Below are 26,233 nucleotides of genomic sequence, written 5' to 3'. Positions count from 1 at the left end.
GCGTGCTATGGTCCATGGGGTCACGAAGAGTCGGACACGACTGAACGACTGAACAACAACAACAACAAATATTTTTATTTACCTCTGCTCTCTGCTGCACAAGTGTGCTCCATTCAGTGCAACAGACAGATACAAATGACTACCAGCTTTCATCTTTTCAAAAGTTGAACAGCCATTGCATCTCTGTCCCCGTAGCCTTTGGTGCAACCTCAAACCTGCTTAGTACCTAGCCTAATTAAGTGTGCACATTACCTCCTCCATCTTAGCACAGCTGCACCCTGCAGACTGCGGGGGGGGGGGGGGGCTTTTTTCATCATCCCCGCCTGCACTTTTCTCTTCTGAACATCTAGTCTGAAGAAGAGTTCTCTGAGAACTCAAAAGCTTCCTTTGCTCACTATTTTGTGACATTTTAGTCCTTTGTGACATTTTAGTACTACACTACTGTTGATTGCGGGGGGCAGGCAGTTCTGATGGCTAAAAGGGTGAAAGGAAGCATGCAGCTATGTGCAACTTTTGCCTGCCATGGTAAAATTAGCAGCTTATTCTGAGGAAGTAGTGCAAAGGACAGTAACTTGATACAGGTGGTCAGAGGAGGAATACTCCTCATCCACCCCCAGTTGTGCTGCCCATCAAACTGCAGAGGTGCCTGGGATCACCGGAATGTTAGTACCTCTGCCAAATAACAAGCCACGTTCGGCTTGTGTGTCACGTAGCAAAGTCAGCCTCTAATCAAAGAGGGAGGCAGATCTCGTGCCATTTCCAGGATGAAAGGAAACACACTTGTAGTTCTCTGAATGGACATACAAGGTATTTAGAACAAGATCCACCCACCCACCCATTCAGGAATAAGAAAAGGATGGCAGTGCTGGGCAGTGAGAGAGACAGCTAATTTTATTTCCCTTCCACTTTCACAGTGGACCATGTGCCCACACTGACTGTACCAAAAGAGACTCTCAGCTTAGGGCAAATCAAAGACAACTGCCTGACTTCACAGCAATGCAGCAAAGAATCAGACCATTTTTCAATGGATGCCCAGAAGCCATTTCCATCCTTCCTGGGTCACACCAGCTTGAACAAAGAAGGGTCTCTGGCTGCACAGGATCAACTTTCTTTGGTGCTCAAGTTTCCCTAAGTGCAATTCCACGATTATGTGAACAGGCTGCTGCCAGCTGCTTTCTCGGAGTGACCCTCCTAGGGATAAGGAACAGGCTGGCAGGACAGTGAACATATACTGGGCTATTTTATTCTCATACTAGCTTGGGAAAGTACAGAGCCAGCCTGAAGCAAAATATAGCCTTACAAACCCATTTTTCAAGCTCATACAGGCCCATTTTTTAAGGAACCATGCCCTTTTTAGATTTAGACAAAAGTGGCAGAAGGGAAGGACCAAAAGCTGTATAGGAAATCAGTGTCAGAGCCAAAAGACATTCCCGGCTTCCAAGCTAGAGTATGTTACACAATGAGCTCAAGAAGCAAAGCACAGGGTCAAACTAAAAGTAAAACATGCAGTTTGGCATTGTGTGAATCTATTTTTTTTTAATGTAAATAGCAGCCAGTGTGGGTTCTGCTCAGGATTGCAAATGCAGTGGGGGTGAGGGACCTTTCCTCCTGCACTGCAGTTCCAACAAAAATTACCCCCTTTCCCTGATGCTGCTGTTCAGCACAGGAGGGCAGGTGCCATTGGCAACCAGTATTCAGTGCGTACTGCCTTAGAACAATGGATCATTAGAACATCCTAGCTAATGGCCAGTGATATAACTCCATGAATGTGTCTAATCCAATCCGCTGTTAAAATAAAATAAAACAAAACAGCTATGGAGGGACTGGAACCTAGGGACACTGAGGTACCCCAAGCCTGACACTCTGCTCACTGCACCTCACAGAAGGTATGCAACTTGCCCCTTGTCTGGTTTGTTTAGTACGGTTTGTTTGCCACTTGTACACTTCTCCACTGTGCAAAGCCAGCTCAGGAGTGTTCACGCAGCCCCATTTACAAAGAAGAAGCAGCAGTAGCTGGGGGTTGGGGAGAGGGAAAATGCTAACAGCAGCATGGTGATGATTATGCCATGATTAAGGTGGCAACTTATGAATCACCCCCCAAGAAGAGGACAAAAAGAGGACACTGATGTGCATAAGACTTGCATATGTTGCTGGACAGATGCAAATTTAGAGAGAATAATTATAATTTATATAGGAATACAGTATATCTCACCCTAGTGGGGAAGAATGTGATCAAGTTACCTGTGGGCCTTGCTCAGTCTGCTCCCCAGCTGCTCTTGATGGGCAGCTTCTAAGCCCAGCTCTTCTTTCCAATGGTTCAGTTTCTTTAAACTGGACTTGGACTGGACAGCCCTTTAAGCAGAGGATGCCCTCAAAACAGAGGGCTGTCCTCTGGTAGCCCTTCAAACAGAGGACTGTCCTCTATAAAAGAGGACACACGGCCACCCTAGCATGATGTCCATTATATCTGGACAGATATATACTACACACTGAATACTGGTGTGTCAGGATACAATCAGGGGGAGGGGAGTGCTGCTAAAGCCCTTAGTCCATGGGGTCTTGAAGCTCTGGCCTACTGGCCAAATCCAGCCCACCTAGGGTCCTAATCTGGACCTCCAAGGATCCCCAGATGGCCATGCCCCCTTTCCCCTCCCACCGATCATTTGGTAGTTTCCTGGCTTCTGTGCAATTTTTCCCCATTCTAAAAAGACTGAAATGCCTCTCCTAAGGCTTAGTTACTGACAGCAAGAGTTTAAAGAAAAAATGTGCTGGTTTGGGGGGTATTTTAGTCCCGTGCCTTTGGCGCTGCCCACCACTGGAATGTGGCCCCCGAGGACTTCTCTCAAACTGAATTCAGCCCTTGGGCTGAAAGAGGTTCGACACCCCTGCCTTAGTCAGTTTGCTATTTTATCACATCCTGCAACAGCTCAATTACTGTGGGGTACGTTTCATCCCAAGATTAGTGATGCTGCCTTTAAAATCTAATGTACGAGTATGATTAATAAATAATTTGTTTATATCCTGCTCTTCTACTAAAAGTAGCCAGAGCAACATACAGCCTAACCATAAAACTATAATTCATAAAAATAGAAGTGAAAAACAGAAGGAACAAAATACAAAGCAAAACTCAAACCTGGTGGAAGCAAGAGTAAAATATGTTTTTACGTAAGTTTTACATAAGTTTTACATACATTTTACATAAAAACAAGCAACAATAAAACTAGATGTGTTACACATTCAAAGCCTGTCAAAATAAAGCATCTTCAATTTCTTCCAAAAGTAGAAATAATTTTAACTACAACAGTTAAGGTATTTTAATATTCATATTTTAGTTTTATTAGCTGTTTATTATTATTTATTATCTGTGTTTTGAAGTGTTGTGTTATTGATGTTTTCTGAACAATTGGAAGCAGCCTTAAGAAGGTTTTACCCTTAAACGCAGCCTGGAATTAAAAACAAACAAACAAACAAAAGACACATAGACTCAGTTCAGATGCAATGACAACCCAGGTTGGGGGCAGGGGTGAACCATGGGTTGTCACAAACAAGTTGGAGCAAACGATCCACCCGATTGTTCCTGCTGCAAACAGGAGGAGCTAAACAACCCAAGGAAACTATTATGCTGAGATGTTTAGCAGTGCATGCAAACTGGGAATTCTGAGCTGTCGGGGGAGAGACAGCCCGGAGTTGGAACCCAGGGTTTAAAGAGGGAGCCTAACTAATTTCAATCCGGAAGGCATTACTGAGTTGTGGCATTACCACAGAGAAGGCCCTGTCTGTCATGTCATTAAACTAATATTCTGAGATGGGAAGTAGGCAGAGATTTTAATGCTAGAAAATCATCCCCTACTGGGCTAAAGGTGGCTGAGTAGTGTTCTGGTCATGTTTGCACACACTAACGTATCATACCACAGTTGCACTACCACATCTTCCTCCTGTTTATTTGATTGATTGATTGATTGATTGATTGCATTTATATCCTGCCCTTTTTCCTCTTGCAAGGAACCCAAGGCAGCTGTTGCCATCTTCCCCACCCTCACCCCTCTAAACTAGGTCTGATTCCGTCAGCCCTTCAAGGAAATACAAGTCCAAGGTGAGAGAACATTCTGGGTTTTCAGAATTCATTGTGTAGCGTGATATATCTTTAAAGTTGCTTACCAGCTGTTTGTTGAAGTTTTGCACACACTGCTCAAATTGCTCATCTTTTGTTTCATCAGCTTTGCCAAGTTTCTGGAGGACCTACACATGCACATGAGAAGAGAACAGAGAAGAGTCTTTAAAACCCCAAAATCACCAGGTTTAAACATTAGTGCCAGAAAGAGAGATTGGGGAGAAGGAGGAGCCACAGCTTCAGCTTTACTCAGGGGTAGAGCAGATGCCCCAGGTTCCATCAAGGGTATTGCCAACTGTGAAGATCTCATGTAGGACAGCTTGGAAAGACCTCTGCCTTGGATGGCCACAGCTAGGTAGAGGAGGCAGTACTGGGAAAGAGGAACCAACAGTCTGACTCAATATAAGGCTGCTTTATAGCATCACTATGGGACATGGGGGAAGTCTCTTTAGCTTCTGAGTTCAGCATTTCAAATAGGTTTATCTCTCCTGCATCATAGATACATGGTTGTATCCATAGGAACATAAGAACATAGAAAACTGCCTTATACTGAATCAGACCATTAGCCCACGTAGCCCAGCGTTATCGACGCTGACTGCCAGCGGCTCTCCAGTGTTTTCGGCAGGTGTTTTTCCTGCCCTACTCAGAGAGGCTGGGGATCAAACCTGGAACTTTCTGCATGCAAAGCATGTGTTCTTCCACTGAGCTATGTCCCCTCTCCAGTGTTAGCCCTACTTACAGTAGACCCATTGGTACGAACGGGCCTTAAATTAGACTAACATTGGATATAACCCATAATGTTTACTAGTTAAAAGATCTCAGCTGAGGAAGTGGTATTAAATACAGAACATCTGAGTTGCTCTTCTTCACCCACTTAATTCTACACTGTGGGGAAAGGGAGAAGAGTCAACAAGAATGGTGAGGCAGACGAGCTTATCCATCCTGTGGCTTTACAACATGTATGGGGGGACTGCTTTGGCTACATTGCTCAGATTAAACCTATTTGTCCAGCCCTTGCTGGAGAGACATGAAAAAATTCAGAGAAAAAGAAAGTAGCCATCTTCACCACTCCCTCAATAGAAGCTTCAGGGCATCACCTCCCACAAAATAGGGTATTTCGTGAAAGAAGGAGAAACTCATCTGCAGGGATGTTATCTTCAGGTTTAGCAACATTTAAGCTGAGTTTCAGCTAACACTAGAAGTAGCCTGGGGTGGACTCCTGTCATATTTGTCACCTTTCTGCCACTAGGAAGGCCTAGAATAACCCTGGCAATCAGCCAGGCCTCTCTCGGCACCAAGAGCCCTTTTTAACAATGAAGTTTGCTCACCATTCCAAGCAGAGTAAGGTTTAATCAAGGCACTTCATTTATCAGGCATTCCCTTTTAACACTCTTTGTACAGAGTCAAGTATGTTGCTGAAGGTGGGGTTGCCTTGAACACAATTCTGTTTCCTACATAGCTGTCTGGTTTAAGCGATTGCAGGGTAAAGCTGCAGGGACACTGTTAGGTAACAGGTGCCACACATGTCAGTTGCTTTACCTGCCCCCAACTACTGTAAGGGCTGCCTCACGCATTTTGTGCGGTGATGTTTTTTAGGTGTGCGAGTAAAATACGTTACGTGTAACACGTTTATGCAATACATATGTATATTGTGCAGTTCACGTATCAGGGAGTTGGAATTGGCACTGGCCACTAAACAAGTTTACACTGGGCAACAAACCCAGCTTTTCTAGCAAATTACATGAAACAGGCCAAAGTCAGTGGATGCGTTCAGACAGTTTGCCAAACTATCAGTCTGGGATCCTCCTTTGTAGGGAACACTATAGTTTGCTGCGTTCAGAAGCAACAGGTTATGGCTTGCCACTAAGCAGAAGTAGAAGCTTCTAAGTTCTTCTACTGGCATGCAGAGTAAGGGAGGAAGCCACTCATTTCAGTTCTCCAAACCAGGATTATCTGAATGCAACCCGTCTCTTTAGGCTGCTTTAGCGCTGCTGTTTGGAAACCTCCCTGGTCAATAAAACAGCCCAAGCTTCCTCAAGTGTTACAACAACCGATGATGCAAGCAGGTCTGAGAAGCTGCCACATGGACCAGAGCATGTTTTTGAAAACTGTCTTGAGAAGAAGAGGAAAAAATGTACACATAGAGGACTTCTCAACCCCCACGCCAATAATGGTCATAGTGGATGCAGGCCAACTTCTTCTTTGGTGCATGTCAGGACTCACAAATCCCCTATCAGCTATCTAGGCCCTGCTTAGAGATGCCTGGCTCACACTCTTAAGAGTCCTTGGTTTACACAAGCCCTATAATTAGAGATAGATCAAGATTCCTACTCAATTCGCATTGTCATTTTGAATTTAGTCATAGATGCACGCACAGCCGTGTGAATAGCTGATCTCTGTAACATTGCAACATGCGGCGCAAAGCACTCAAGTTTCAGCGTATCATCATACCCAAGTGTGCACAAACATCACTGAAGGCCAGCATTTAATCACTGAGTGGGTGGCTAGCTAAGCACTGTCCTCTGCAGAAATTGGAGCTCTCAGAACTCAACCACCCTGGAAAGACAGAAGGCTGTGCTAGCAGGGAATATGATACGCACTTGGCCCCCAACCTGTGTTTCCACCACGCCTGTTATACAGCAGCCCAGCCTTTGGAGATGGGGGAAGAAGTGCTCCTGATCAAGGCCTTACTTAAGTTTAGCTTAGCCTCCGTGCCTAGATAAACAGGCAGCTGCAAATTTATGAGTATGCAACCAGCAATGTATGCAAATTAGCAATGGACTGGGAGATGGGAAAAGGGGGCTTGCAGTAGTCTCCCATCTAAGGGCCTGACCAGCTAGGGAGCCACTTCTCCAGCATCAGGTGTTCCCAGCCCAGTCACTGAAGCCATGTTGGCTCAGAGTGTCAGGGCTGTCAGCTAGAAGGGAACACTTTCAAATGGTATTCCAGAAAATTCAGTGCCAGTGTAGCGTAGTGGTTAGAATATTGGACTGGGCCTTGGGAGATCTGGGTTCTTGTCCTCACTCAGCCATGAAGCTCACTAGGTGACTTTAGACCAGTATCTGACTCTAAGCCTAACCACAGGGTTATTGTGAGGATAAAACGGAGAGCAGGAGGATCATATAAGCCGCCTTGGGTTCCTTGCAAGAGGAAAAAGGCAGGATATAAATGTAATAAATAAATAAATACATCCATTCTCCTGCTTTCTTTGAAAAAAAAAACTCAGCTAAAACTCCATTGAGTTTAAGGGAACATAGTAATATGCAGTGCAAAATAATTTTTAAAATTATTTCATTCATCCTACATTGGTTCTATGTTAATTTAGAATACTATATGAAATAGCAAACTTTTTCCCCATTTCTTTTTTGCAACCCAGTTATGTTTTTATATACCTATATCATGTCATCCATGCCCAGAACTAAGAGGTAAATCTTCACATCTTTGCTTTGCTTTGTCTGAAAACTTTACATCAGTTTGCTACCTCTCTACTTGTTAGTTGCATGCTTTTAATCGAAAAGTGAACAATTCACCATTATGTTCTTAGGAGCAGCTCTGTCTACCTTGGTGGGCACTGTGCAGCAGCAGTGAAGGAGAACTTCCTGATAGATTATGCCCTAAAATTAGCATCAAACAGTTCAGAGCCCTATCAGCTGCATCCAGCTATCAGCAAGCACAGGGACCTTGTACAAATTTTCTATAGATGCAAACAGAAACCCATAGAGGCAGTTATGATGTTATGCATGTTTACACAAAAGTAAATCATCTCAAGTTCAGCGGATCTTACTCCTTAGTTCTTCTCTTTTATCGGTTTTGTATGTATTTATTATTGGTTTGATGGTTTTAACTGGACTTTGCTAGTCACCTTGAAGGCTCTTTACAGTGGAATGGCAGGATACAAAAAAGATAAACAAATCAAATTAAAATAGTGTACACAAGATTGCAGCATAAGATTGTTCCCCGTTTCAAAATGACTTCACACATGTACAGCACAGTTATGATAATGCTTGGATGCATCATGATTTATGCAAAGGATGTGGGGGGGAGCAGTTAACCCTATAGCTACTGCTCTAACATTATGCCCTTTGCTTCACAACAGAGCAGCTGAAGAAGGTAGAAGTCAAAATGTTTTGCTTCTGCAAGACTATAGTAGTTCTGTTATGTTAGGCACTATAATAATCACTACATTGTTTAAGTGATTAACTGCATCCTTCTGGGATCCAGAGCACAGTTGCTTGAAATGCTGTTTGATGCTTTAAAAATTGCCTGTGTGCGTGTGTGTGTGTGTGTGTGTGTGCATGTGCGTGTGCAGATAGATAAAGTTACATAAATACAGGTATATTCTATATATAGAGCTCCAACACTATCCTAGGTGATATATGCACATTGCACATTTGGGAGACTATTTCTGAGACATCTTGTTTTTCATACCATACTTAAGAAATCAAAGTCACACTTCTATTTAAAAAAGAAAGCGGGGAAGCAAAGATTGTATATCCTTACTATCTGACCACCTTGTTCTGCTGCCAGTTGGAAGAAAATTAACACTGCATTCACAAACACGCATACACACTTCTATCCATCACAATCACTTGTGACCTTCTCCAAGGTTGCAAAGGCAAGTAAACTCAGCAACTATGCAGGATCAATCTGCTAAGTCATTTTTCATTTGCTCCACACATCCCCTGTTCAGGGGGAGAAGATTAAGGTTTATCCACAAACATACTTAAAGAGCCCTCAAATCACTTTTCTCAGAGCAGTACATCATTACTTGCCAAGGTTCACACTGCAGTACCACTTTACAGGCCGTGTGTGTGTGTGTGTGTGTGTGTGTGTAGGAATGAGGTTGACAGCTGTGCTTGTGTGTGTCTGTATGTGTGTGTGTGTCCGTCTGTCTGTCTTCAACTCTTATTGCTTGTCCTTTATTGAAAACTGCTTTGAAAGCCAAATAACTAAATTTGCTATTTGATCTGTGTACAATAGTAACTAGCACAGGGTAGAATCTCCCAAGATCCTTTCTAGGAAACCCACAACTCTGGATCAGAGATCAGACATCTGCATAGTCTGATATATCACATCAAAAGAAACAAATCAAACTCCTACAGCAAAAACTTGGCTTGCACATAACAACAACCCATTGGTTTAAAAACCGATGGGTAGTCATGCACAAGTGGGAGAGCATGCCTGCCTCTTCCACTTTTACTCAGCAAATTATGATCAGCTCAGCAACTCATGATCAGATCCTGCTGAGCATAACATCCAAACCCAGACCACTGGGTTGTTTAGGGGCTAGACAGCCAGCAGTTAATGTATGGTCAACCGATTGTGGGTTGCTGAGCCAATCATGGGTTGTGGAATAAAGTGGAAGAGGTGGGCATGTTGCAGGCAGCATGCCCGTGTGTCCCTGACAACCCAGTGGTTTTTAAACGGATGGGTTGTCATATGTGCGAACAGCCTCTAAGCTGGGTCTATTGGAAAAAACTTAATAGATCTAATTCCATCCACAGTTCACAAAGTTTAAAGTAACCAGCAAACTGGCCAATGGGATTTAAAATGTTTTTTTTTGCTTTGGACCAGAGACCAATTAGGAGCAGTGTGCATGCTGCTTTTTGAGAAACCCAAGTCCAAAGCCTTTTGTGAGTGCATTAAAATAGTTGCACAATTCTTTGGCTCCTGGGTACTATTTGCGATAAGAAAAAGGGAATAGCTAACTAAAAAAAAAGAGCTATCTAAAAAAGCACGTATTGACTTGCTGATCAGATAAAATGATCATTTCTAAACTGTGGAAAAGGTCATTTAACCAAGACAAGAATTCTGAATATGTTGTAAACATTCAAAAGTTTGACCCAGAACAAGCAATGAATGTAGAAAACGTAATGACACACCTTCAGAACAGCCATGAAACAGTCTGCTGGTTATCTAAGCCAGGTATGCAAAACCTCCAGCCCGGGGGCCAAATCCAGACTGCCTGGGGGCCAAATCAGGCCCTCTGGGGTTCCCCAGATGGCTATAACCCTTCCCCTGGTCTCACCCCCTTTTCCCAGACAATTGGTGGGTTCCTGGCTATTGTGCAGTTTTTCCCCATTCCAAAAGGTTGAAATGCTGGCAGTAAAAATGCTCAGTCCCCTTTTTCCTTCAGCCACATCCACCACAGGAGGTCAGCCCCCAGGAGCTTCTCTGAAATGGAATTCAGTCCTCAGGCTGAAAGAGGTTCAACACCCTTTACCTATGCCTTATGTAATCAGAGCTCAAATAATCTGTGTGAGCTTGGAATTCTGCAGATTTAAATGAAACTGCATTTTATATTTGTACCCTCAATAAATTACTATATATTGGCAATATCAGAAATTTGAAGTTGCCAAAAATTCACATCAGTTAGAATTAATTCACAGTGAAAAAAGGCCAAACCATATGCGGTATTAAATGAGTCTTTGCATCTAACATGCATGTTTTTGATCCTTCAAACATAATTCCAGGATTCCAGCAGGAAGGGAGGGGGGTTAACCCTTTCCTTCCCCAGAGTAAAATAGTTCCTCTGAAGCTGCTCTATGCATTGGGAGGAAAGTTCCTATTGACATCAATGGAAGCTTTCTGCCTAATGCAAAATAGCAGCTCTGGACAAGCTGTCAAATCTAGTGAGGACAGGGTTAAACTCCCGTGCCTGCTGTGATACCGATAATTATCAGCACCACCCCTCAGCAACTGCTCTCTTCATTTTAAAAACATGCGCATTAGATGCAAAGGCATGCATCTAGTTTGGCTCAGAGTTAACCAAGAGGTGTGGAATTCTCTCCCCTAAATCCTGGGGCTATTTGCACATAAAGACAGCCCATCAGTTTAGAAAAACTGGGTTGTCGGGGGTGCGTGGGCACTGGCTGCAGTGCACCCACCTCATCCGCTTTAGTGCACAACCCATGATCAGCTCCTTTGTAGCTTGTGCAGCGTGATCTCTGAACCCGGGCCACTGGGTTGTTTAGGGGCTAAACAACCCAGTGCTTAACCCAACAACAAATGATGGGTTAACCACTGGGTTATTTAGTCCCTAAACAACCCAGCGGTCCAGGTTCGCACATCATGCTGCACAACCTACAAAGGGCCCAATCATGGGTTGTGTGCTAAAGTGGAAGCGGCAGGCGTGCTGCAGGCTGCATGCCCATGTGTCCCTGACAACCCATCACTTCTAAAATTATTTTAAAAGTTTTTTAATTATGTGCAAAGCAGGTCAATCAGAACCCGGTGAGACCTAGGTTCATATCTCCACTTGGCCATGAAGCTCAATAGGTGACCTGAGAGTCACGCTCTTTCAGTTCAACCTACCCCATAGGGTTGAAAAGGAGATGGGGAAGCAAAAATGAGGACAGAACATGTGGGAGAACTATGTATGCTGCCCTGAGCTATTGGAGGGAGGGAGGGAGGGAGGATAAAAATGTAATAAACAAATGTTGTGAGTCTTATTTGCAAACATCTTACATCAGTTCTTGTAATTCTGTTTCCAAGAGGCAGAATCAAGGCTGCTTTATACATTAACCAATTCCTACAAGGAAATTACATTATTACAGTGTGTAGATCAGAATGTATACTGATGCTCCATGCATGCCAGTTTCTATGTGTGAACACATACAGTGCACAAGTGCTGGAAAGCCTTGTACTAATTAGGAAATGTGTGAAATTATTTTATCTTATTGGTTACATTTATACCCCTCCTTTTCCTTCAAGGAGCCCAACGTGGCACACATGATCCTCTTCCTCTCCATTTTATCTTCACAACAACCCTGTGAGATAGGTTAGGTTGAGAGTCAGTGGCTGGCCCACCAGCGAGCTTCATGGCTGAGTGGGGATGAGAACCTGGATCTCCCAAGTCCCAAATCTCCTGAGTCCCACTCTAACCATTTCACCACACTAGCTCTCCGTCTCTAGCTTTCCCACAAGGGGTAGTTCAGCCACAAAAACGCCTGAAGAGTCAACAGTGATAACAACATTACTCTTCCAAAATGTCAAACACCATTACATTATGAACATCCACACTACAGCACTTTGAACCTTTGGTGCTTCCGGATGGGGTTTTTACCGCACCATCACCCTGCCCCACTCACAGAATTTAGGACCCTGCCAACGGGAGGCACCCCTTCTCATGACTGCCACTGCCATTATCTCTAGTATGGAAGAGCTTCCTAGGCTGAATCCAGTCCTAAAATTTGGAGACAACATTCCAAATCCCTAGAAGAGGCTCATCATGGAAAGGCATATAATGGAGCAGATGGTTAAGTTCTAGCATCAACAGCCGTTGCCTTATGATTCCAATTCAGAGGGAGGAAATGTGTGCACACACCAAGACAAAGAGGGAGGTGGTGTTGGCTGTTAACAAGAGGCAGCTCCCAGCCCCTGGGAGTCAGAATGGGCCTCAACCCAACACAAGGCGGGAGAGCTCAGCCGACCTTCCCACATAAGCATATGGATCCCAATCAGATCCAGACGGGTCCTCAGCATGAATTCTTCAGCATAAATCTATTGCTGAAGCAGCAGATGGCAAAGGAAGCCTGCAACACCAGCAACGTGGGTCCGTTTCAGCTGTTAATGAACAATGAGCTCATCGGATGACACCCAGCCCCTGGGGGAATGCAGGTCATGTCAAATATTAGACCTTTCCCAGACAGCGACTGGGTGTTTTGCTCTCCCCCTCCTCCCCGCATAACACCACTGTGTTTAATTTGCTGGATCACTGCAAAGCCAGATAAAATTAGGATGGAAACTTCAGGCTCTTTACAGCTATTAATGGAGCAGATTTTCCTGCACAAAGGTGGTTGATGGAAAGGCCCTAGCAGAAGTCCAATGTGACACTCAAGACTTATTCAAGTGAGAAAAAAATGACAGGAATTTACTGCCTGGGGGGAGGGGGAGGGGGAGGAGGAAAGGGACAAGAAAACAGAGAGAGAGAGAGAGAGAGAGAGAGAGAGCGAGCGAGCAATGGGAGGCTGAACCAGTGATCTGGTAGCATTTCATTTGTTGAATATTCCACCCTCTCTTGTCCCTGTACCCTTTATTGTCCCAGAAGCCTGGTGGTGGCCCTTAACATTTCTAACTCCAAAGATCAGCAATAAGATAGAGCAGTGGGAATTGCTCCTATATCACCATATAATGTGAAAATGAATATATTAATTAGTGCTGTGCCAAATATTTAGATTCTTCCATTTTCAGCATTTCATAAGGGGTGGGGATGAAACCAAAACTCTAGCAAAAAGGGCTGACAGAGGTGAGAATTTGAATAACTTTCTCCTTGGGTAGAAAAGACAGGATTTCAGTTTATCTTTTTAAGGGTGGTAGCTGAAGGGTCTTCCTTTTTCTTTCTTTCTTTCTCTTTTAAAAACACCCCTGCATTTGCAGCAGCCCAGGATTCTTTATAGAGAGGCTTTTTCAGCCCAGCAGCTGTTTCTGAACTCCCAGGAGATCATGTGACCTTGCCCTCTCCTATGGGCATTCGGGAAGGGCTCCAAGGCTGCAGAAGCTTCTTTGCAAAGGAAGAGGAAATGGGGCTTTTAAAGCTTTAAAAAAAAACTTGTTCTTCTTTGTAGCAACACAGAGCAAGCAAGTTCAGCATTTTTCTAAAGCTCCAAAAGTGTTCCTGTTTGCAACAGCCCAGGACCCTTTGCAAGTCTTTGCACAAGAAGTGCTCCGAGGCTGGAGAGCCTGTCTGTAAAGAGTCTCGTGCTGCTGCTAGTGCATGGGGTGTTTTTCAAGTTAAAAAAAATAGTAGATCCTTCAGCCACCTCCCAAACTTAAAAAGGTATGTAAAAATCAGTCCCTCTCCCCAAGGTGAAAATTATTTGAAATCCTCTCCCTCCCTGCAAAAGAGGCTGAAAAAATGCCTCTTTCACAGGGAGAGGGGAAAAAATCCTAAAAATAGGGTAGCAGGGTTTGGTACAGCACTAATATTAATCCCATTTTAAAGATATGCAAGTCATGGCTGCAATGGGATTAGAATAGTCCGATATACTGGGTTATGTTTTTTCAATATATGCTTCAGCACAGACTTCCACAGGGCCTTTCTTTTTACCCACAGTGGTCATAACCTACGTCAGGGTTGGGAAATTTTTTTCAGTCCAAGGACCGAATTCCAATCTGGGAAAGGTCTCAGGGGCTGCATTCCATATGTGGTCAAGGCCAAAGGCAAAGTGGGCAGGGTACTCGTGGTACAAGAACATTAATAGAAATTCCATCCATACAGTCACAGGTGTGGTCAGCAGTCTTCAGCTGACACCAGATTTCAATTCAGGGTATGTGTGGGTGGGTATATATGCAAACCCAAGCCCCTGATGAATATTCAACAAGGAATTTGCTACCACATGATGTAATGACGGACACTAACTGGGAAGGCTTTAAAAGGGGGTTAGACAAATTCCTGGAGAAGGCTATTAATGGCTACTAGGCTTGATGGCTATGTACCACAGGCGGTATGCCTATGTATACCAGTTGCTGGGGAACATGGGCAGGAGGGTGCTGTTGCACTCGTGTCCTTGTGTTTTCCTGGTCAACAGCTGGTTGGGCACTGTGTGAACTGAATGCTGGACTACATGGATCCTTGGTCTGATCCAGCATGGTTCTTATAAGCCAAATGCAGATGAGGGAGTCGGAGAGGCACCATGATGATAACGTCTGTTCCTAACCAAGTACATTCATTTAAATATCTGAAGACAGGCTACATGTACTCCTTGGTATATACAGTATTAGCCTTTTCCAACCTGATACCTCCAGATGTTTTGGACTACAACTACAATTCCCAGCATTCTGGGAACTTGCCATCCTGGATGGGACTTATGGGTGTTGGTCCAGAACATCTGGAGGTTAGGGAAGGCTGGTGTGTGTGTGTGTGTGTGTGTGTGCGTGCGCGCGCGCGAGAGAGAGAGAGAGAACAAGGGGGCCATAGCGCAGTGGTAAAGCAGAAGCTTTGCAAACAGAAGGTCCCAGTGTCCCTCTTCTCCAAGCAGGGCTAGGAAAGAATCCTGCCTGAAATCCTAAAGAGCCACTTCTAGCCAGTGTCAACTGTCTCGATGGGCCCATGGTATGACTCAGTATAAGGCAGCTTTCTATGTTCCTAGCAAATCCTTCTATGCAGTCCAGGCCACTGCATAAACCAGGGGTGCAGAACTTCAGACCTAGGGGCCAAATCCAGCCCCCTGGGGGTCCCCACAAGGCCATGCCCCTTCCCTTGGTCCCTCCCCTTTCTCCTGATCACCAATCATTTGGTGATTTCCCAACTTTTTTGCAGTTTTCCCCATTCTAAAAGGTTGAAATGCCTCTCCCAAGGCTTAGTTATTAGCAGTAACTATGCTGCTATTATTATTTTTTTGGCCCCACCCCTTTTACCTTCAGCCATGACCACCACTGGAAAGCAGCCCCCAAGAACTTAACCAAAATGTCATTTGGCCTTGGGCTGAAAGAGGCCCTGGGCTGCATCCTGGCATCCTTTTATCACATGTTTAAGTCAATGCACATAGACTGGGACTGCCATGATACCCCTGCACTCTCCTCACATACACACACCCACACACGCATGCACGCACCTTGACTGAACATCTGTAAGGGGCTACAGACTGTCATCAAGCTTCTGGCCTATGTAAATATTTATGTAGGCTAAAACGGCAGGGGGGGGAAAGGAACGCAAATAGCGCCCACTACGCTATTTGCGTTCCCCTTTTTTTTTTGCCGTAATAGTCTAGATAAATATTTACATAGACTAAAACAGCGAAAAATAAGGAATGCAAATGGTGGCCTCCGTAGCTGCCACCATTTGCGTATGACTTTTTTTTTTTTTTTTTGATGGCTTGCCGTGATAGGCTACGTAAAGAGTTACGTAGCCTATCACAGCAAAGACCAGGATGTAAATGGTGGCCACGGCAGCCACTCGAAAGACCAGCCGCCGGTGCCGGCGGACCTGCCACCGAAGCCACCGCCGTCTGGAACATCTGCCCCAGGTAAGCCTCGTCCCAGGGGGAATCGGCGGGGGGGATGGGGGGTGGCAGGCCGTTCCGCCACGGATTTCGGGGGGCCGAATGCCAGTGCATTTGGCTTCACTGAAATCTGTGACGGAATTCTCTGCCATCCCTACACCCACATGGCTTCAGCATTGCCATCGCTGACTTCCCCACCCATCCACTCCAGGGTAACTGATTTCTTGCTATGGATTACGGTTAGTCACTGGTTAACGGGGCTAGGAAGGAAGTTTACCTGCACATAGCTTGGCACCATGGTGCAGGGTTTTTGCCTTCCCCACTGCAAGAATATTAACTTGGTGATATTTGGATTTATTTGGCCTGACAAGTATAATTGTAAGGTTAAGTCACAACTTTGTAGGCATGGAAGACATTCGGCTGGATCCATTGCTAAGAGGAGCAGGATTGGGCGCTCCATTTTCCCCTTCAAGGGGGGGTCCCCTTAAGAGACCATGGGGAGTGGCATTAAGACCCAGCTCAGAGTGGGACTGCAATCTGGGCCACACCCCAGTGAGGCAAAAAGGGGCTCACTTCAACTGTCTGCACCGTGGGGTGTGCCTGTGACTCCTGCACCCCCAGTGAGGTACCTGGCAGGCAGGCAGGCAGTCCAATGAATAGATCCATGCCCTATGCTACCACAAACTCTATTCCAAGCTGAACCAATAAACTTGTGGCCAATTATTTAACCCATCCAAGTCTATGTCTGAATTTGTTTCCTCACCTCCCTGTTCTGCCCTAAAGGGACTAGCAAAGCGCTGCCACACACAATATCCTCTGTACTCTTTTAAAGACTAGGTATGAAGGGGGATAGGTTCAGTCAGCCATTTTTAACTATCTTGACAGTATAAATATTTTTCTTGTCCCATCTTACAAAGTCTTTCCTGTTAACTGTGTTTTGACCAATGATCTTCTGGAATTACTCTTGAAAACATCTGAGGACTATCCCTCCACTGCAGCTACATCTGAGGCCCCAGATTCTAGAGGGCTGACCACATTAGTCTGTTGCAATAACAAGAATCTTGTTGACAGTGACACAAGATGATTCTCTGAGGCATAAGCTTTTGGAGAAACTAACTCTACCCACCCAGCAGTGGGACTTTCTGTGTATAGCTTCCTCCAAATACTTAACGTTAGTCTTTAAAAAGGTACTGTAAGACTCTTTGTTGTTTGTATCATAGAATCATAGAATAGTAGGGCTGGAAGGGGCCTACAAGGCCATCGAGTCCAACCCCCTGCTCAGTGCAGGAATCCAAGTCAGAGCATCCCTGACCAGCCTTTTCTTGAATGCCTCCAGTGTGGGAGAGCCCACCACCTCCCTAGGTAACTGGTTCCATTGTCGTATTGCTCTAACAGTCAGGAAGTTTTTCCTGATGTTCAGCCAGGATCTGGCTTCCTGTAACTTGAGCCCATTATTCCGTGTCCTGCACTCTGGGATGATCAAGAAGAGATCCTGGCCTTCTTCTCTGTGACAACCTTTCAAGTACTTGAAGAGCGCTATCATATCTCCCCTCAGTCTTCTCTTCTCAAGGCTAAACATGCCCAGTTCTTTCAGTCTCTCTTCATAGGGCTTTGTTTCCAGTCCCCCGATCATCTTTGCTGCCCTCCTCTGAACCCTCTCCAGTTTGTCTGCATCCTTCTTAAAGTGTGGTGCCCAGAACTGGACACAGTACTCCATATGAGGCCTAACCAGTGCTGAGTAGAGGGGAACTAGTACTTCCCGGGATTTGGAAGCTATGCTTCTATTAATGCAGCCCAAAGGAGCATTTGCCTTTTTTGCAGCCACATCACATTGTTGGCTCATATTCAGCTTGTGATCAACAACAATTCCAAGATCTTTCTCGCTTGTAGTGTTGTTGAGCCACATATCCCCCATCTTGTAACTGTGCATTTGGTTTCTTTTCCCTAGGTGCAGAACTTGGCATTTATCCCTATTAAATGTCATTCTGTTGTTTTCTGCCCAGTGCTCCAGTCTATCCAGATCACTTTGAATTTTGTTTCTGTCTTCCAAAGTATTAGCTATCCCACCCAATTTTGTGTCATCTGCAAATTTGATCAGCATTCCCTGCACCTCCTCCTCCAAGTCATTAATAAAAATGTTGAAGAGCACTGGGCCCAGGACTGAGCCCTGCGGTACCCCACTCGTTACCTCTCCCCAGTTTGAGAAGGTCCCATTGATAAGCACACTTTGAGTCCGATTCTGTAGCCAACTGTGGATCCACCGGATCGTTGTTTCATCTAGCCCACTTTGAGCTAGTTTGCTCATCAGGAGATCATGGGGCACTTTGTCGAAAGCTTTGCTGAAGTCGAGGTATATGATGTCTACAGCATTCCCACGGTCTACAAGGAAGGTTACTTGATCAAAAAATGAGATCAGATTTGTCTGGCAGGACTTGTTTTTGACAAATCCATGTTGGCTTCAAGTAATCACGGCATTGTTTTCAAGGTGCTTCCAGATGGATTGCTTTATCAATGCCCCAGTTTTTCCAGCAGAAAGAAAAATAGAACAAATCCACCTGAACATGACCACAGTAGGCTGAGCAAATACAAATCTTTTCTGAACTACACTTTCAAATAATAGCATCTTTCACGGGTTTTGAAAATGGGCAGGTGTGTATTTTAGATAGGAATAGGTTGCAATCTGATTCTGTGCTGTTGCTTCAGAACAAGCTGAGCTTCTGTCATAAGATACACAGCAGCACCCTGCCCAACACATTCGCCTTCATAAAGCCCTCAATTCATCTTGCAGAGTTTTCTGCTAATTCAGGGGTGGGCAACTCCAGATATTTTAACCTACAACTCCCATGATCCTTCACCAATGACTATGTTGGCTAAGGCTGATGGGAGTTCTAGGCTAAAACATTAGGAGGGCCATAAGTTGCCCATTCCTGTGCTAAAGCAAAGCTACTCTGATAAAAGGGGAAAAGATTTCCTATAACCCTAGAGATAGCATAAAAGTAGCTGAACCAGTAGCATTTTAGCAACATTACACTAAATTAGGCAAGTGATCAGTTTCATCGTTTCTCCCACCCTTCCTCCCTGCCCTCTGGATCTCTCTGGTCCAAGTTGAACGTTCTAACGACTATGCCACACACCCCACTCACTGTATGCATAGATACTCTTTCCGACATTATACTGTATGTAAGGAGGTTGGGCATGTTTGATCCATGCACACACATTCAGAGCTCACCCCTATGCCGAGTCTTCTAGGAAATTGAATGTTCTCCCTTTTAACAAAGAAAGCCATACTGGCAAACTGAATAGCATATGTCTAATATGACCAAGTTGGTCTCTGTAACACATTCTCTTTTGAATTTAGATTGGAGACCACCTGTGAAAAGCAAAGGATTGTATCCAATGTTAGTTCTACTCAGAGTAGACCCATTTAAATGAATGGGATTTAAGCTAGCAATGACCAACTTAGGTTCTACTCTATGTAGATCTAACATCGAATACAGCCCAAAGTGAGCAGAAGTAACAAATTTGATTGGATATGGAGAAATAGAACTCGGAGGTAACTTCCCATAAAAAGTTTGCCTACTTCTAACTGCCTAACCGTAAACAAAAAAGCATAGCCTACTACATGCCACTGTTAGGGGGAGAAAAGATTATGACCCACTACACTGCCTCCAATCTCAATGTAGCTATTTCATGATAACAGTGGGGACGGGGAGACTCCAAATGGAAGATGGAGGAAAGCCAGATAAATTTCTTGCAGCCCAATTTCTTGTAACCTTCAGAGTGGCCAAACAACATTTAAGCTACTAATAGCTGTGGTCTCATTTTGGGTGATTGCTATTGAAATAGTAACCCTCATCTTAATTTGTTTGAAGAGCTGGGAGTCTCCTGTAGAATAGTTAATTAATGTACTTCTTCACACAAGGCTTAATCTATGGAATTTGCTGCCACAAGATGTGACAACACGTTCCAGATGGTTGTAAAAGAGGATTGGACAAATTCATGGAGGATCAGTCTATGAACTGCTATTAGTCATGATGGCTATAGGAAAACCCCACATTCAGAGCCAGTCTGCCACTGCATACCAGTTGGTGGGAGCAATGGTGGGGAAGGACTACTGCTCTTACCCCGCTGTGAGCTTCCCAGAGGCACCTCTTTGGTCAATGTGGGAAACAGAATGCTGGACTAGATAGACCACTGATCTGATCAAGCAGGACTTTTCTGAAATCATAAAAAGGCTCTGAGCCTTTAAGGCCGTGAGCCAATTTAAGGCAGTGTAATGGCCCCAGGAGTGTAACCAAGTTGCTTGTAGTTTTAGAGGGGCCTAGAGATCCATAATGCTTTGCTTCATTATTGGTGCAGTTATCTTGCTAGTGGGCCTCTGAGCTTGTGAGATGAGTCAAAGGTCGATATTGCTACCTCAGCACATTCCATGCTGACAAGCTACCGTTTATCTTATCAGGGCCTAGGATGTGCCTGAGAAGTGAGGCTCTGTTTAGGCTATGTTTACAGGTGGCTGTGCTGGGAAAGTTCTGATCATTTTCCCTCTGAACAAGCACTGTTAGCCTATGCTGAGAAAGCTACAGATAAATGCTAATTAACACTTGCTTCTGTCATGCTGCCTCACTGCTAACATGTATGGTATAAGACCCATTGTACCCCTTGGCTCAGGGTTCAGAGAAGGTATCTGATCCAACCATTGGGTACACCTGTGTGCTTTAAGTACTCAATAAAGTCTCCTTGTAAGCAAACCTGGATCTGGCTTATCACTATCTAGGTACCTCCAAACCTTAGCAGCCTATGGCCAGGGCATACAGGCAGATAAATATTATCTTGCCTAGATCAGTAGACATTTTAAGTACTCCGTTTTTATGATTATGCCTTCCTAGTCATCCAAATATAGCTAGCACCCTTCGCTAGTGCTAAATTTAACCCATGTGGTTACTATTCTTCTAAATCACGGGATGGGAACCTCAAGCCTGGGGTCCTAATCCAGCTCTCCTGAGGTCCCCAGACAGCCACACAGCCTTTCCCCCAACTGTCATTTGGTGATTTCCTGGATTTCCCACCCCCATTCAAAAAGGTTGAAATGCCTCCCCTAAGGCAGTAAGAGCCTTACTACTCTTATAGTAGTAAGAGCCTCTTACTACTGGCAGTAAGAGCTTTAAGATAAAATATGCTGGTATTTTTGGCCCTGCCCATTTTGCCTTTGACCTTGTCCCCTTTTACACCACTGGAACGCAGCCCCCGGGAGCTTCTCTGAAACTGAATTGGGCCCCCAGACTGAAGGAGGTTCCCCACCCCTGTTCTAAATCCACTGAAAATTAATCCTTGAATTGGTGGGTTTCAAATGCAAATATGAGAAATTAGTAACAGTACATGACCTTTACGTACAAGAGAACATGATTTTGACTTGCGGGTGAATTGCAAGAAGTATATTAAGCAATTCATAGACTTGTATTACTCAGGCAGTTTGTTGTAATTAAAATGCAACATTACCTCTGCCCTAGAGACACAAGCAATCAACCAACAGATTTCTATAACCTTACATCTTCAACTATTTAACTACTGTTCAAAATTCAGGAGCCAGAACCATAGAAAAATATTTAAAGGTTCATGTTGTAGAAGGAGAGGAAAAAGCATGATGCCCGCAGGGAAAGGGGAGGCAGCAGAACTTAAATATTTACGTGCGAAAAAGATGGCACACCATTGTTACCTACTGCCACAGGTAATGAATTTTAAACATTTGCAGATTATAGGGAACATTGTTAACATCAAGAGCAATTTTACTGGTATTTTTCCAATTACTTGTTCTGGAGGAGTATTAAGAGGCTGCAAACATGCCATAATGCAGCTTTTCCCCAACCTGGTGCCTTCCAGATGTGTTGGACTACAACTCCTAGCATTAACAGCCAGTACAACACATCTGGGGGGCACCAAGTTAGGGAAATGCTGCAGTAATCAAAATAAAAAAAGGAGCAGTTGCATCTACTGAATTCCCAATGCATTTCAGCACAGGTCTTCATCAAGAGAATTACAAACTCTTCCAGTCTTCCAAAGAAGATTGATGTTAGGGAGAGGGAATCCTCCAGAAAAACCTCTAAGAGTTTGTAAGTCCCTTGATAAAGACCCATGTCGAAATGGGTTGGGAATTCAATTGATGCAGTTGTTCATTTTCTGATTTTGGTTTCCAACCTTACCGCTGTTTTTTCTGATCCCTATTGGTACTGTTGAAATGCTGCAGTAATGCCTGCACAGGATGATTTGAGGTCCCTTCCATTCTTAAGGAATATGAAATACAATATTAAAAACAATGGCTAAGATTCTGACTTTTTGCTCTGCTTGCTTCTGCTCATGGAAGGATAGTTGCACTCACAGAAGGGGTCCCGTCCATCATTCGCACAACTCTCCTTCCCTCACTTTCCATGAACAGAGAAAAAGGTTAGGTTTCAAGCCATTAATTTCTACTCCAGCAATAGCTCTTCCATTAAGTTCCTTAGGAAGAATAATTTCAGTTTGGAATCCATATCCATCCAACAAGCTTGTTTCTAATAATTTCAGTGTTTGTATCTCATTAGGGACCCCATTAAGCTTTTTTATTTCATTCATTCATTCATTACATTTCTATACCACCCAATAGCCAAAGCTCTCTGAGTGGTTCACAAAATACAATATAATAACTTAATATAAAACCAATAACATAAAAAAATATAAAACAATTTTGTACAGTCAACAATTTAAAAAACCAGGACCCATTAAGAGGTCATTTATCTATAATCTCTTAAATGGGGATGTTCCTGGTTGCTGGAATGGGGAAGGAATGGTCAACATGCCTCATTTTTCCAACACTGGGCATAGGCATCAAGCAAAAAAATAAAAGATAGTTTAAGCCTGTGATCCTGTATCCAGCTGGTTATCTAAATTAGGCATTGACATTTCCCTGAACCAATGTCAGTCCCTCGGGGAAGCGTCAGCTACGAGGGCTGTTCACGTTGCATCTAATTATAAATTTTAACTGTGGGAGGGAATGGACAGAAGAGGATTACAGGATGGTTCTGGTACTCCCTATTCCACTTTCTTGCATGCTCCATATGCAGTCGGCCTTCAAGAGAATCATTTTGACTACCAGCTGTCAAGCACCCCTAGTGTAAAAAAAAAAATCAAGGAAGCACAATTCCTCTGTAAGCAAAACGAAGCAGAACTGTTTTTTTCAGAGCTTATTTCATAAAGAGACAGGGGCCAGGATTCAATCATGTGTAGAAGCTAATCTCCCTAATCTGAACTTCAGGAAACATGAAGACTGTGTAATGTCACTATTAAAAGCTGTAAATATGTATGTATGTATGTATGAATGTATTTAATTTCTATACTGCCCAATAGCAGAAGCACTCTGGGCGATTCACAATATACTGTAATTGGTTTAACTACTTGCTGTTTTATATGTTTTACCTGCCTTGTTTTTATGTTCTTGACTGTTATTTTGTGTTTTAATTAGTATTTTATTGCTGTAAGCCACCTTGACCACTATTTGAAGGGAAGATGGGATACAAATTTAACAAAAACAAATAAAAAATAGAGTTTGGGTATGGGAAACTGAGGGAGACTTGGGGAGGAAGGAAAGCAAAGAGGCACTGGAAATAATCAGGATATGACAAGAGCAGACAGGGGAGATGGAGCAGAAGAAGCAAAGATTAAGAATCAGTTTACCTTTAAAAGCATGCAAGCACCTTGGAAATGCATGAGGCCTCTGGTAGGGTGGTGGCTGAGCAGTGCTCACAGAAATACACTCTTTGAGCATCTCTATACCAGCCTAAAATCCCACATTTAAAACAGGGCTTTCTGCTTCCGTTTTAAACGCAGGATCACAGCAAACTCCCTTTACACGTGCTTCCTTCCCCCCTCCTTTCCCCCCTTTTCTGAGTCTTCCATACATTTCATTATACAGCCACTAGATGGTGCTGTGGTCTAGCTCCTCTTATTGCAGGTGAGGTTTTCCTTTTTCAGGAGGGAACTCAGGCACTGTAATTTGATAGCTCACTATCTCCTATCTTTTTAAAAAATGGAATAAAGGTCATTTAGTCTGGGAGACACCCTAGAGGTTGATGACGTCTTCTATAGGACCTGCAAACTTCCATGAGTAACCAATTTCAATAGCAGCATAAAAGCTCCATGTGAAGTCATGGCAGCTGCCTAGAGAGCTCTCCAGTGGAGGTGCTCATTCACATTTTTGCCAGCAAAAGTGAACAGCCTTCAAAAAGGGAGGCAATGTGAGGCGGGGAGGGGGGAAGTCAAAGGAAAAGCAAGGAAATGAACCAAGAATAAAGTATTGAAAGGATTATATTGGAAAGCAAACAAAAGTGTGAAACTTCAACAAATGGCCTTGACACAACTCTGCTCCCAACCACCACCATCATATGTTACATACTTTTTGAATGATCCCACAACTCCTTCTTTCTTGAATCTGACCATAAAAAATAAATATTTCATACTCACTCATTTGCACTTCCAAATGTAAGCCAACAACATTTGATGGCAGCACAGCACCCATCCCATCTCTATCCCTACAAGCACTTGGTGAATCCCAAATTAAAAGCTTAGAGAGCCTTGTATTGCATTTGACATTGAGGCTTGACTGCAACAAATCTGTCATGTTTCTAAGAAGTTAAACAGACTGTGTGAATGATTGGACATACACAGAGAGAAACACATACCCTCTGAATCAATGTTTTCAACCTTCACATTTCTTACTAAGAATCCCAAAGAGACACATGGCAAACTCAGCATCTCTCCATTTCCTGCCTTCCTCTAGCTGCTATGGTCTAGCAAGTCCAGTTACCGATTCACTCACTTCTGATCTCCATAAATGTTTCAAGTTCTCAGATAACAGAAATCCGATTTAAAGCTCAGCAGGTTTTATTTTTGACAACACTGGGAAAGGGCTCGATTACCAAGCTTGGATATGAAGCCTTGTTTGCTCAGTTCTGGGTTCGAAGGGTGGCGACAGATGCTGAATATATTACATACAAGTGGACAGGAGCTGTCATTGCCAGATGGGCTGCAGTGAGGCACAATGGAGAGCTTTTGCCACTGCAACTCAATAGGAGCTCTGTTGAGATATCACCAAGTATAGCTTCTCTTTATGCCTGCCACCTCACTGGGCACATTCATTAGGGTTGGGGGGGGGGGTTGAGACATGACGGACAAATGCTAGAGAAAGGATTGTTTAAATTCATGCAACAGAAGAAGTAAATGAAAATGCTGAGGAGCTTTATGACCATTTTGGAAAAGGGTTCTTAAAATATATAAATACTGAAACATTGATTCGGGGGGGGGGGTGCGCGTGCACGCGTGCGTGCATACAAGGGATAAACAGGTAGAAAGTGGGGAAGGGAGAGCAAGAGATTGTTCTGATCTAATGTCTTGGAGAAGAAGATGTAGAAGCTTCTAATCTTCATCCCTCATGCGCAGATGAAGGTAAGGAGGAAATCTGCAAGACTGAGGCTCACAACTACTTGTCCTCATAATTCAGAATCCCCTGAATTCAGCCACTGAGTGCCCAGTCAAATTGGCTGCACATTCTACCTGTACAAGCACCCAGCGAGTCTCTAATCAAGAGTTTGCAGAACCTGGTATTGCTTTTAAGGCTGAGGACAGAACACAACAAATCTCTAATATCTCTAAGAAATTCCCCCATTACAGTTAGTGGCCAATAATAGTTTGCCATTGTATCCAAATGTGGCAAACTATGGTTTGCTGGAACTGTAACTTTGGATCTTGGTTTCAGGATAAACCATGCTTCGAGCAAACCATAGCTTGCCGAATGTGGACACTGGTGAATGATAGGTTTTCTGTTAAGTAGAAACAGAAGTTTCTAATCTTCGCCCCTCACATGCAGCGGAAGGTAAGGAAGGAGGCGCATGAGGATCATGCCTGCTCATCCTCATAATGAGAAACCATAATTTGTCATTGTGTCTGAATTTAGCCCCTGAGTGCCTTAAACCCTCTTTGGACAAGTCTCTCACCTATCAGATTGAAGGAGAGCAACATTTCTCTTTTGTAACACCTTGGTATCATGCCAAAAAATGTTACGACCTCTATTCTGGATTTATAGAGCTACCAGGAATGCCCCCAGGCCTTCATTTGGATTAAGAGAGATTACAGTGCTTCCAGATATGGTTCCAGG

The 26,233-nt window shown here is 43.9% G+C and overlaps 1 protein-coding gene across 10 annotated transcripts in view; it reads right to left on the bottom strand.

Annotated features, from left to right (window-relative positions):
- The window catches only part of BIN1 (bridging integrator 1), a 160,174-nt gene that overhangs the window by 85,304 nt on the left and 48,637 nt on the right, over nucleotides 1-26,233 (bottom strand). For all 10 annotated transcript variants that reach the window (XM_084806667.1, XM_084806738.1, XM_084806684.1 and 7 more), the window contains exon 2: nucleotides 4,159-4,239. In XM_084806667.1, the coding sequence (XP_084662793.1) occupies nucleotides 4,159-4,239 (81 nt within the window). The remainder of the gene's footprint in view (nucleotides 1-4,158; nucleotides 4,240-26,233) is intronic.

Source organism: Heloderma suspectum, chromosome 1, assembly GCF_057233095.1.
Source record: "Heloderma suspectum isolate Gila_16-S chromosome 1, 16-S_ref, whole genome shotgun sequence".
In the NCBI taxonomy this organism is placed as follows: Eukaryota; Metazoa; Chordata; class Lepidosauria; order Squamata; family Helodermatidae; genus Heloderma; species Heloderma suspectum.
The sequence above is the reverse complement of the archived record's forward strand: the minus strand, read 5'-3'. Positions and strand labels throughout refer to the sequence as shown.